This window comes from Molothrus aeneus, chromosome 6 (assembly GCF_037042795.1).
Source record: "Molothrus aeneus isolate 106 chromosome 6, BPBGC_Maene_1.0, whole genome shotgun sequence".
Classification (NCBI taxonomy): Eukaryota; Metazoa; Chordata; class Aves; order Passeriformes; family Icteridae; genus Molothrus; species Molothrus aeneus.
In genome coordinates, this window is record NC_089651.1 from 56,297,183 (window position 1) to 56,310,255 (window position 13,073).

General features: G+C 41.3%; 1 protein-coding gene across 2 annotated transcripts in view; it reads left to right on the plus strand.

Moving 5' to 3' along the window:
* Positions 1 to 805: 805 nt before the first annotated feature.
* PPP2R5E (protein phosphatase 2 regulatory subunit B'epsilon) overlaps positions 806 to 13,073 on the plus strand; it is a 71,307-nt gene continuing 59,039 nt past the window's right edge. The window contains exons 1-2 of one of the 2 annotated variants that reach the window (XM_066551291.1): positions 806 to 960; positions 3,562 to 3,725. In XM_066551291.1, the coding sequence (XP_066407388.1) occupies positions 3,569 to 3,725 (157 nt within the window). In that variant the 5' untranslated portion in view covers positions 806 to 960; positions 3,562 to 3,568. The remainder of the gene's footprint in view (positions 961 to 3,561; positions 3,726 to 13,073) is intronic. The other variant, XM_066551290.1, reaches the window with a different exon arrangement.

The following is a 13,073-nucleotide window of genomic DNA, read 5'->3' on the forward strand; positions in this document are numbered from 1 at the left end:
AGAAACCCAAGGGTGCAGAGCCGCAGCAGTGAAGAGTGAGGGGCGCAGCGGCTGCTTCCCAAAGCAGGGAACCGCCGGCTCGGTCCCTCCGGCTGCACCCAGCGCGGCCCCTCGCCCGCAGTCCGCCCCGGGCAGCGGCTCTGCGCCCCCCGAGAGGCTCCGACGGGGCTTTACCTCAGCCTGAGCGCGGTTTCCCCTCAGCAGCGCCGGGTTTTACTGCTCAGCCGACGGGCCCCGCCGCTCGCCCGGCAGAGGGATGGGAGCGACGCGCGGGCGAGAGAGGCGAGGGACGGCGGGGCCGCGCTGCCGGGGGAGGGGGCGGCCCTTTCCCGGCGGTCCCGGCGGCCAAGGCGGCTCCGGGCGCCACTGAGGCGGCGCGTCCCGGCGGCGGCTCCGGTGGGCGGTCGGGGGCGGTCCGCGGGCGGGGGGCGGTGGCAGCAGCGCGCTCGGTTGTGAGCGAGAGCGAGTGCGTGCGAGCGAGTGCAATGGCCGGAGCCCGCTGAGAGCCACAATAGGAGCGAGACCCCGACGCCCACCGGGACCCTCCGCTCGCTCTCCCCCGCGCCAGCCGCCGGCGGAACAGCAGCGCTCCCCGCCCTGCCCGGCACTGCCCCCCCCCGCGCCCGCCGCTCCCCCTCGGCTCGGCTCGGCTCCCTCCCGCCTCGCAGGGCCCTTCTCCGGGAATGTGAAGAGGCAGCAGCACCGCAGGCAGCGGGGAGTGCACGGGACTGAGCGGAGCCGCCCGCGCCTGAACCCGCCGCCGACGCCGCCCTGCGCCGGGGAGGCCGCGCTGCCGCCGCCGCCGAGGCCGAGGCCTACAGGGCTCCTGCGCCGCCGCGGCAGCGACCGAGCCCGGCGAGAACCGCACTCGGGCCGCCGCCGCCGCCAGGCATCGGCCGCGCTCCGCCAAGGCCGCCGCCGCCTCCCTCCGTCTCCGGCTTCTCTACCGGGAGCGTCAAGGTAACTCCATCGCCGGCCCCGCGGTGCGGGAGGAGGAGGCGCGGGGGGCTGCGGGAGGACATGTTCCAGCTGCGGAGATCCCGTCTGGAAATGACAGCCGAGAGCGGATAATTGCGCCTCTGCTCCCTTCCCCGCCGATAGCCGTCGGTATTTTCACTTCCCCCCCCACCCCCCCACCCCCGGGACCGGCGGATCTGATGAGCGTGGCTTCGTATTTACCAAAATACTCGGGGAATGGAGCGGAGGAAGCGGGGAGCGGTGGCCGGGTTTGCAGCTTTTCCCCCTCGCACACAATAAATAATCTCGGGCTTTATTCCCCCCCTCCCCCCCACTGTTGGTGGAAACAGAGTATTTCCCTGTGATAGTGTATGCAGGGCAGCGAATGTTCATTTGGAGAGGCGAAAAAAAAGATCAGTGTTTACTGTAAGGTTGTTAGGCTGGATGTAGTCTTGTTGAATTAGAATTAGATTTTAATAATTTATAAAGCAGGTTAGGGAAACTGTTACTAAATTTACAGCAGAGAAGTGTCAGTAAAGCTCTTTGCTGACACAATGATCCTCCAGTTTAAGTGATCTACTTTAGTCGCTGTCCATTATTACTATTTTTATTAATTTTTGTAATTTAATTTGGAGAGAGCGTGCAAACATTTCTGCAGGGATGGTTACACTTTAATGATGCACGTGATGAGGAGGGGAAGATTTCTGATGAGATGAGATGGGGCCAAACCGATTCAGGTTTAGGGAATATATTTTTGCTGATATATTCAGAATTTGGTTTATGTAACAGGTAACTTTGTGTGTTTTTTGGCGGACTGTTGAGATCTTAGAAGTGGGTTACTAAAGTACAGGCCATTCTATTCCAGTTTATCTGACTTTTTTATTTATTAATCTTGGCTGGGGCCTGAATGCCCTGGTGATGGTGGCTTTTTTTTTTTTTTTTTTTGCCTGGGTGATAAACAAGACCAGTTTAAGGTACGGGTTCATGTTGCTGATAGTATATTATATTTAGAAAGCCTAAGCTGGTAGTGAAAGAATACCTCAGGAGAAATCAGAAAGATGGAATAAGGTTTTTTTCATTATTCTAATGCTGGCTGCACGGTTCAGCTTCTGGGTGCTGCACATGCTTCCTTGAAGAAGCTATGGAGTTTATACTCCATTTTTGATAGATTCAATGCACCTATATGCAATTTTGCATTAAATAGTTCTTATCTTTTGGAGCTTGTTTACACTCTTGCCACAAACCTTGCTTTCGAAAGCTTTTCTTACAAAACACAAACCCAAATAATGCCAGTTTCAGTGGATTTAGTAATCTACCAAGCACACGAGTGACCAGATAATTTCAATAAAAATAATAAGTACTCGAAAGCGTTCTGTATGTTGTGGAATCAACTTCTTGTAGCACACGAGGAGTCACTTTGGTAATTGAAGTCAACAGACATTGAGGATGAGTAATGCTTTCCAAGGACATGCTCTAAGACCCTGATCCTGCAAGTGCTTACGCCGATGCTTAACTTTGCACGGGTGCCTGTCCTGGCCGAAATCGACAGAGCTGCCCTCGTTAATGGTCGTGTTAATTAATGAATGCAGATGAGGCTGCTGGAGTTAACTGTGCACCGAGCTGCCGCTTGTAACGTGTAGGCCTGGATTCCTCCTGTCTCCTCTCCCTTGAGTATTACTCATGTATTTCATCAAGCTCTGATGGGCCTTTTTAACAGACAGGACCAGACTGGTAAATAAAATAGCTGGATGCATTAATTCAGTGTTTGCTAGAGGTACAGAATCAGCTGCAGGAGTACCACCAAGGCAGGTTTTGTAGGAAGAAGCAAATGCCTATTGCTTAGGCCAGCTGAAGTTGGGAAACAAACAAACTTTTGCTTGCAGAAGCCTTTTTTGGCTCTCTGCCTCTCCCTGCAAACCTTGTCTGTCTCATGCCCTTAGAGCAGTTATTGCTACCACACTGCCAGTCATCCAGAAATGCCAGGACTTGGAATAACTACATGTAAAGGCACTTGCAGGCAAATAACTGAGTGTTTCTGAAGTGGAGAATAAAGAAGTAATATGCACAATTTCTCAGTGTTAGTGAAATTGTGAAACATAGCAGTACCTTTTACTATACTTTCCTAAATTTCTATAAAATCTTGTATGTAGGTGTGGCAAATAAATGGAGTTTTTGTTCTATCCTGTGTTTTTTGTCCTGTGCATATGGGTAACCTTAATGCCAAAAAACCATCTGTGCCTTTTTGTGTACCCATTCTTTAGCAGAGTAAGTTGGAATGACTTCATTCCAAGGAGTGCATAATTTAAAGCTACAGTCAGGTCTGCAGGTGTGTGAAGTTCTGAAGGCAGTGATGTCAGCATTTGGTCTGAAATTTTTGGCAAATGGGAGACACAGGTAAAAAAGTAAGCAAGAGGAATTACTACACTAATAATTAAGTTCCATTAAGTTTATTCCATCCCTAAGATGGGTTAGATCTCTCAGCAGTTTATCTATGTGAGTTGTCAACAGGAGAGCAGTGCAGGAAGAAGATATCTGGAAAGTTTAGATTAATCTTTACCTGTTTCACTCATTTGGAACACATTTTTAACCCATGCTTTCCTTCAGTAGGGATATGTCCTCAGCACCAACTACTCCTCCATCAGTGGATAAAGTAGACGGATTTTCTCGGAAGTCCGTCAGAAAAGCCAGACAGAAGAGGTCACAAAGCTCCTCCCAGTTCAGGTCTCAGGGCAAGCCTATCGAGTTAACTCCCCTGCCTCTGCTAAAAGGTAAGATCAAACACAGTTTTTAATAAATTAAACAATTTTTGCTCTACAACCAACTTCTAAAATCCAAGTATTCTATGGTCAGAAATTGCAGGGAAATTTTGCAGGCATTGAGAAATGTTTCATGCCACATATATATGTATTTAAGTGCTACAAAATATTTTATCTGTGACTTGAGGGTGTGGTAATTGTTTGCAATACTTTTGGAAGTTTTAAATGCTGATGTTAACCCCTACCACGACTTGAATTTTCAAGGCTCTCAGGCTTTGTGCAAGAGTGTTGTGGTTGGTGAATCCTGACATAAATCAGCAGTAATTTTGGTAAGGGTAAATGGGCTTGTGAGCTGAAGGAAACTGGTTTTTAGTATCTTTCCTTGGTGTGTGGATCTGCACCCTGTGATAGTGGTGCCAACTGCAGCCCCTACAGCAAGAGAGGAGGTGGGATCCCCTCTCATACCATTTGTGCATGGATAGCTCCCAGGTCCTGCCTTCTGCTGGATTTTGAAATGGAAAGGTCCCATGAGCTGCAGCCTCCCAAGGGGAAAGATGCTGCCAATCTGGTCTTAGGCAAGGCCCTACTGTTTTGAGATCTTGCATATCCCAATGCTGGTTGAATTTCTGCTGGCAGATTTAACCTCTGATTTGAGAAGGAAAAATATTATCCAGCATACTGCTCTTAAAAGGATGTCAATATCTCTGTGATACCTTGACTGCTTCTCCTGAATTCTAGTTGTCACTGAATTTCAGTACAAATCCAGGGGTCAAAAGCACCTCTCAGAATGTCTGTCTGGTGAGAAAGGGGAAATCACCTTTCAGAAGTCTTCAACACTGACTTCTCAAATGGGTTATTTACTTCTGTGTGTTTTTTTCATTGCTATTCTTCATTTCTGCTCTAAGTAGCAAAAATAGGCACGGCTGGTGCTGATAATTCTGGAAAATAACAAGTTTAATAGGTTTAATACTGTGTCTGTCCCTTTTCTTCCTTTCTGGGCAAGTATATTCCCCACATTCTCTCATCTGCCTTGTTTGACAAATTTGTTAATCAGGGTATTGAAATACATAACAAATGTGGAACTGTACTTTGGTTGGTTCTCAACCCCACTTCATAAGGATACAGTAGTTGCAAAAAAAAAACCCCTACAAACCCCCCCCAAAAATCTCTCACCTTAATGTGTGTCTTCAAATTTAATTAAAAGTAGGATTCCTTTACAGGAACAGGCTTAGTTCCAGTGGACCTCTAATTGCAATATTATGGGCTTCTTTCAGTGGCTCCCTGTAAGAATGTACAAATGGAGTATCCTGAGTCAAATGAAATGTGCACCCAGCCCCCCTGCACTGTGCCTGGTGGTGACTTTCATCCAGTATTTCTCAGTTTAGGGTTGGTTGGTGCCACTGGATTTGACTTTGTAGTCTGCAGTGAATATTATTTGTGATTCTTTTGGGTGATCCTGTGCAGGGCCAGGAGTTGGACTTCAATGATCCTGTGGGTTCCTTTCAACTCAGGTTATTCTGTGATTCTAAAATTTTTTTTTCTCTTTGTTGTTGAACTCTTTTGTTGTTTGGTGCCAATATGATAAAGAAGCAAATACTTCTTTCAAATAATTTTAAAGCTCAGTTTTGCACTTTTTTAGGTAATTTTTGATATGCAGGTTATTTCATGCCAGTTGCTGCATTTTGGTAGGTGACTGGAGTTTATCCTTTGGCTTAAATGATGGGATTAGTGGAAAACATTGAGATTTGTATTTGTATAAATGAAGAAACTGATGTTGTGATTATTTCACTCTATTCTGTAGTCCCATTCAGGGAGTAAACCAGGCATGGGCACAAGCATAAGTAAAACAGTGAGAGCCTCGCCTTGCAGAAACACAGGCGTGTCCAGGTGCTTAATGTGACTACTGCAGCCAGTCCTGAGGATTGAGATATAAAACTATAATAAGATAAAACAAACAGCTGGGGAGCAGAGAGTGTTGGTGAGACATTTATGATTAGTGTCATAGTGAGTTACAGTGGTCCAGCTTCAAATTAAGAATGTGATCCTGGGAGTTGGTTTTCCCTCTTTGCCTTAATGCAGATTCCCAGAGGCACAGGGATCTACCTGTGCAGATTAATTTGTGGGATTTGGACCTAACAATCTCTCTAAACAGCAGAGCTATTGGTCCCTGCAGAAGGGACACTGGCAGCTAAAAATCATGCTGCTGTTCGGAAATATTCTTGACCTACATTAATATTTGTAACATTCAGGGTTGTTAAGTCTGCAAGAAGTGAGGAAGTTATTTTCTCCTGTGTTTTCCATCCTTTTCTTGACCAATTTAATCAATGTCCTGATTATTTTTAACTCTTATGGTTATATTCACCTTCCAACAAGTGATCAGTCCTATTCCTTCTGTCCAGTAAGCATATGATTTCCAGTTTTATCCTGGAAAATTTTGTCTTTTAAACCCAAATAGAGAAGAGATACCAGCAAAGTAGCTTTTTAAAGTCTCAGAAAACTGAGCTTAGTTTGGAGATGTGCAATTGATAAGCTTCCTGGTTTGGGTAGATTTCAGGTTTAATTAAATATCATCAGAAATTTTCAGTATGGGAACTTTTTAGAGGACAGACCTCAAATTCATATTCATCAGATGTATTTCATATGCAACATGGAGGGGTCTTGCTTACACAAACATACATGCTATGCTCCCTTCTATTTTTTTTGTTTTTAATTTTTTTTTTTTTTGTGGCTATATTGCTTATTGACATTGTCAGGCTGCTTTATCTCAAGCAGCACTTTATGGCCTTCAGTATCTTCTGTGATTACAAGAATCATGTATGCAGAAAACTGGGTAACTGCTTGGTCCATTCCTTGCAAGTTTTTATACTCTGCCTGTCACCATAATGATCTGAGCACCTTCCAGTAGTGTATTAAGTGACGTGACTACACATCTGTCACATCTTATCTGCTCTCCTTCCTTTCCCTAGGGGCAGAGTCACATATAGTGAAATGGCTTGTTTTGGTAGTGTTTTAATGCAGTCTGTTGCCTTCTGTGAGCATACACGCCTGTATTGCAAAAACAGATAGATATGCCAGCCTTGTTGTTGTTCTTTTGGTAATAAAAATATTTTGGGAAAGAAAAATAAGAGAGATGCTATGTTTTGATGCTCTGTACAAGTCTGAAGGATAAGCTGCCATTTAGGAAATGGAATAAGAACAACTGGAATTTTCAGTGTTGCTCATTTCAGGAAAAAAAAGTATAGAGAAAAGAAGTTGTTGCTCTCGTATTTTTTAAAAAAAAACATGTGTATGGTATCAGTTTGTAAACAAACATTTAATGTATTTGGAATACAAGGTGTTCCTTCTGAGGCTCTGCTGGGCTGAATTCAGGCTTTCAAAAGCCCCAAGTCAAGAAACTGCTGTTTGCCTAAAGACTTAAAATTTTAGAAGATTTCATTATATTTTTATTTATTGCATTGTGACTAAATCTAATTTGAAGTTATCTTTAAAAATCTGACTATTGTCCAGTATAACACTTTAAGGCCAGCGTTTTCTCCTTCGTTTCAAGTGTAGAGGAATGGGATGGGAGGTGCACATGGGAGTTGTGGCACAGTTGCATTTTGCCTGTGTGCTCCTCTGTATGTTTCTCACATGCACATTTTGAAGGTTGCATGCTTTTCCCTGGTGTATCTCGCAGTGCATGATGGATTTTGGCTGTACTTTGAAGAGGCTGCTGGTATTACCCAGGCTGACAGGTGCCTTAGGTGTAACTGGTTTGTGACAGAGCAGTCCTGGTGAAGGGCCCTTTTTTGGGATTGAGTGATTCCATCTCTGTGCCTGAGATTCCCTCCCAGGTTTGCTAACCAGGTTTGTGGCATGCCTCAAATCGAGCTGGCTCTGTAGAGGAAAATATAATTGTAGCTGCACTGGATAGGTGTATTATTTATTGGAGGACTATTTTGCTTTCATTTTGTATAGCTGCTCTTTTTACTTAGAAGTCTCTAGAGGTGGAACAGCAGGAGTGCAATGTTAGAAAGCATTTGGCTGGAAAAAGAGTATATTGTAAGTGCTGGACATGTGAAAACAGAGCAATTTCAGTATTACCTGCAAAAGGGGGAGGGGGAGCTCATTTGTGTTCCTGCCTGGTGTCTGTAGAAGTAGGGGAGTGTTCAGAGGATGAAAACATACACAGAGATGATTAAAAACATCATGTGTCTTAAAAATGCACATTTAGCATCCTGAGAAATTGCACAGAAAACTTGCATGCAGCTCACAGCATCGTTGCCACCCCTCTTGTCCTCATTACAAACACAGAAGTTAGGCAAAGCAAACCATCCAAAAGCCAGACTGCTAATTGTTAAATCATTTGTATCCCATTTTTGTAATTCAGGGTGTGTTTTTTTCCTGTCATCCTTCCACATTTTCCAATGATTTAATATAATTAGTGAAGGTTACTTTAATGTTCTCTGCAACTATTGTATATTTTTGTTGAAAATGTTTCAAAGTATGATTTTTATTTTTAGATGGTTTTTCCTCCTTAAAATAAGCACTCAGAGCAGAAGTTCTCTGTCAACAGTAACAATTGCTTTGCTACCTCAATATTATGAAATTTATTGAGCTTCTAATACATTTATCAGATAGTTTCCATGGCATTAAAGAATTGGTGTGGTGGCAACAAAAGAGCATTGCATAGTCAAAAAGGGAAAAATCTCTTTCCACTTGCTATTTGCTTTTGATCATTAAATTATTTCCCTATAGCTGAGATTTTATTATAAGCTTTTCTTGTGAATCTTATCTATTGGTCAAATGCTGAGGTTCCTAAAAAGTAAAAAAATTCTAACAATTTGAAAAGACTCTCAAATGAGAACTGCAAGATGTGCACCTTCTTGTTCAAACGCAATTACTTTTGAATTTTTAAAATATTCCTTTATCATACAAAAAGTATCCAGGCCTTTGCAGACCTATGGATGCCACCTAAAACTTGTAATATGAGAAATAGTTATCATTTGAGTTGTAGAAGAAGAAAGACAGAGTTTGTTTTCTGTTGGCTTCCATGGGAGCTGCCTGCTTATCTTGTCTGTGCTGCTCTTCAGTTGAGACATTTGGAATGTTTTACAGATATCAGATATACAAATATCAGTAAACTGTTAATAAAATCACTGAGCTAAATGCTCTCTTCTCATATATAAACAGGAATTTAGGGTCATAGTGGTTATGATTTCCCAAAATAAAATTCAGCCTTATTTACAGAATTAGAAATAGATCTTAGGACTCCTAATTTATTGCATGGAAGAAACACTGGAACTTGGTTTGAGCTGCATGTACATAATCAGGGATGAATCCTGGAACTGCTTCTAGGAATTTTCTGCCCATTCTGGTTGATATAAATCTGGACATAATAGGCCATCTCTGTGTAAGATTTGGGAACAGGGCCACAGTCTCAAAAGGAAGAAGGACTTAACCCATTTAGTATTTTTTTTATGAATATGTATGATGTTCTAGTCATAAGTAATAAATGTCTTCACTTTCTTTGTGCTCTTGTCAGTTGGTTTTTGAATATGCACTTAACCTTCTTTATAATCTGTTTACATCTCTTGATTGTAGAAATTTTTCCCAGTAATTTTAAAGGTTGTTTCAATACACTAATTCCATTCTGGTTTTTAGATTTTTTTTTGTTTGTTTTTTTTTTCTGGTTGCTTGTTACTATCTCCCACATTGGGAATGTATTTTTGGAGGACAACATTTGTAGATAATGGGCAGGTTAAGTAAAAGAAATACCCTCTTATCTTAACAGCATATGGTTGAAAATGTAGTTGGTGAGGAGTTCTGTCAGCTTATCCCCAATCTTCCAGTGTTTCCAGTCACTTCTCTGTATTAATTGCTGAGTCTCTCCAGGACTGGCAGTTTTCCTATGGCCAGAGTGGTGGTGGGTTATTTTTTGTTTTTTAGGGGAAGGTGGTTTGGTTTGGTTTTGCTTTGCTTTGCTTTTGAAGCCTCCAGTGTAATTGTTTTACTTCCAAAATTTCTCAGCCTGGCTTCTGGAAGTGTTTAGTGATGATGATTCCCACCTTTGCCTTTTCTTTTTTCTTTTAAATAATTTTTAAAGTGAAGTAAGTTGTAATTATGTAAAATGTGTTTCTGTACTCTTCACAAGATTGACTCTAAAATCTTGATAATTTTCTGCAGGGTGTTTAGACTTTATCATAGAATCACAGAGTCACAGAGCAGTTTGGGTTGGAAGGGACCTTAAAGATCTTCTTGTTCCAGCCCCCTGCCATGGACAGGGACACCTTCCACAGACCAGGCTGCTCAAAGTTCCATCCAGCCTGGCCATCATCATGAAAAACTTTTGGTTTTAGTCTGTACTTGTACAATCTGTCTTTATAACATTTCCCAGTAATACTTATCTCTCTAATAATATTGCCATTTTCTTTTCTGTGCCCAAGCGTAACTCTGTGGGTCTGTAATAAAACCTCCTGTTTCTGTAATAAGTACCTCCTTTATATTCCTTTCCTGAAGTACCTTCAACAAATACAAGTTCTGGTTCAGCCAGGCTATTATTTCTATATAGTGCACATGCTTGTTGAAGTATAGTGCTGCCTTTATAATTGATTATGTTATGGAGCTTTACTGTTGTGAAAGAACACATTTTCCATATCTCTGGAATTATGTGTGTATTTATAAAATCTGTGTTTGTGTATATTACATGTGTATAATATAGAAGTGTATATAAATAAGCTGTAGACATATTTAATGTCTTATACAAAGTTTATATGTTGAGTTTATTTAATTTTCTGTTTTTCAGATGGGATAGTGCTTCTGTTCATTGGTAGAGCTTTATAGTAAGGCAGCAGTCCTTTCACATTCATCCATTGTAAGCTACTGCCTCCCTGAGAAAAGAGCACTTTCATTAATGCTTTCTGGGGAGTGGGAGGAGGACACACAACTATTTTTAGGTTCAGGGTAACTTCCTTTCACCTACAGTTTTTTCATTCAGGTTATTACTGTTTCTTTGACTCAATCAAGCAAAAATCCTTAGTAACAGAGGAGGGGAGTTCAGGGAGTTTTGGTAGGATGGGTATTTATGGATTACTGTACTCTTGATAACTGTATAACTCACAAGTATCAGCAGATGGGCTCACTTTGCTGCATAAGAGGTTAAGGCAAATCTGTTAGAAAAATACTAAAATCTTCCTTTGAAACCTCCCTGGTAATGTCATTCTGGTTACAGGTGCAGCAACAGGAAGGTTTTTTTCTCGTGGCAAAACTTGAGAAGTTCTGGAGCCAAGTGTGGCCTCTCATCTGCTGAGGGAAATGTCTGAGGGCCACAGTGTAAAGCAGATTGTTAAAAACATTCCACCTCCTCCTGAATTTAGTGATGTGCTTGATCCTTGTCCTCTCAAACAGTTAATTCAGCAAATCTGAAATGCTGGTGGATGTTTATGTAGGGTTGATGGTTTCTGTATCTGTGGTTTTCTGTTTAAAGTAAAAAACAGTGCAGCTACAGTCTGAGGATCTTTATCAAGCGTTCCAAAAGATAAGGCAGCTGTCCAAAGAATCAGTGTAAAATACTTTCCTGCCCTTAGTTGTTGCACTTGATTGAAAATTTTGTCTGTTTTCAATGAAGTCTTGTAGTCAGACCGAAGAGGAATCACTTTGATTAGGAGTAATAATGATCCACAGTAATGGAAGGTTTTTCACCAGTAGTTTTTTTCTAATTGTTATATTAAACAAATCTAAGAGTACATACATTTTGAAAATTATACATGTCAGTATCATTTTACTTTTGAATTTCCTGTAGGAAGTTTATTTTTAAGTCACAGTATGTCTGACATTAACAAGTTTTTTTTTTTGCTTGAAAACAAAATATTTAAAATTTTATTTTATTTTATAAATATTAAATAAATATTTATTTAAATATTTATTTTAAATATTTTATTTTCAGCATTTTTAATATATTTCATAAAAAATGATTATTATTTTGTATTTATTCTCTTTGTTGATTTTTCCACTCTTCTTCCATTCCAGTATTTATGACAGATTCTTAGACAGTGGTGTTTGTCTTGTGTGTGAAGTGCAAGGTCCTTCCTGTAGCATCTGCCAGAGTCTGGGGCAGAGGAGGAAGACAATAGAGCAGAATTGCTGTACCTGGTTACATGGGCTGAAAGAAAAAAAAGTGAAATGGCTCATTTCTGGGTAGCTTCCCAAAAGAAAAATTAGAATATCAGATTGCTGTAAAGTCTGTTTTACAGGCTTGGACATGGTGCCAGCTCTTCTGGAACAGCAGTTTCTCGTGTTCCCCGAGCTGAAGAGCTTGTTCTGATACCTCAGTGTTGGACTTCAGAGCTCACCGAGTTACAGGAGATGTGGAGAGTGCAGACAGCAGCCTGCTGGTCTGATTACAGAAGTTTGTGCATAATTAGGCTATTTCTGAAGATTTTTATGAATTGGAAAAGGTGCATCTCCTGCCAAACACACGTCACAGATTCAGCTGTCCTTACTTGATGGTATTTTGCAGAAGTTGAAGTAAACCATCAGTTTTATCTCAGGGTGGTGAGTGAATGCTGACACCTTTGTGCCCCTGCTGGTTAAAAGTATCAGTTTTAGAACTTGACCCCCAGAAGGAGATATGATAAATTACTCAGTTACAACAATTTTTTATTCTGAAAAATCAGATACCATCATGAAGAATAAAGTTAAGTTGAAATGTGTGTTGTCTGGAGTTCTTTGCTGTCAGATTTTGATTTAAAAAATGAAGTAGATATAAGTTGCATGGTTATCTGTTTTATATTTTTCACTGTGAAGGCTGGCTGGGCAAAAATGCAGTTTGGGTATTGGGGGAAGCATTTCTTTGGGTATTCTTTTATCATAAGGTTAAGGAGATCTGTCATTAGAATTGTTTGTGAATTTCTAACTCTCTGAGGACTATCAGAAAAAAGGTTTAGTGTCATTAAGAGTTGTAGTAACTGTAGTTGGATGTGGTCTGTAGTTTTCTGTGGGATTCCTGGAAGGTTTTTAGGAAGTTTTAGGGATGCATTGTGTGTGATGTATTTTTTTATAATGCTCATGATACAGCTATCTAGTGTGAGTTGTGCTTTTGTTGTTTGAGATTTCTGTGCTTCTTTGCAGTGTCATGAGTTTAATGTTATTATGACTTCCGTGGCTTTTTTTTTTTCCATGTGCTTGTACTGAACTTGGATTTTCAGATTTTACAGCATAGGTGGTAGCAAATTTGTTGCTTTCAATGCTTTTGTCATATGGATTATGCTGCAAAGGAAATCTACTGCAAGTTAAATTTCTCCTATTACAAATTGATACTATGGATGGTCAGAAACTGAGGGAAGGATGATTTCAGATTTTTGAGGAATTAAATATTCTTAT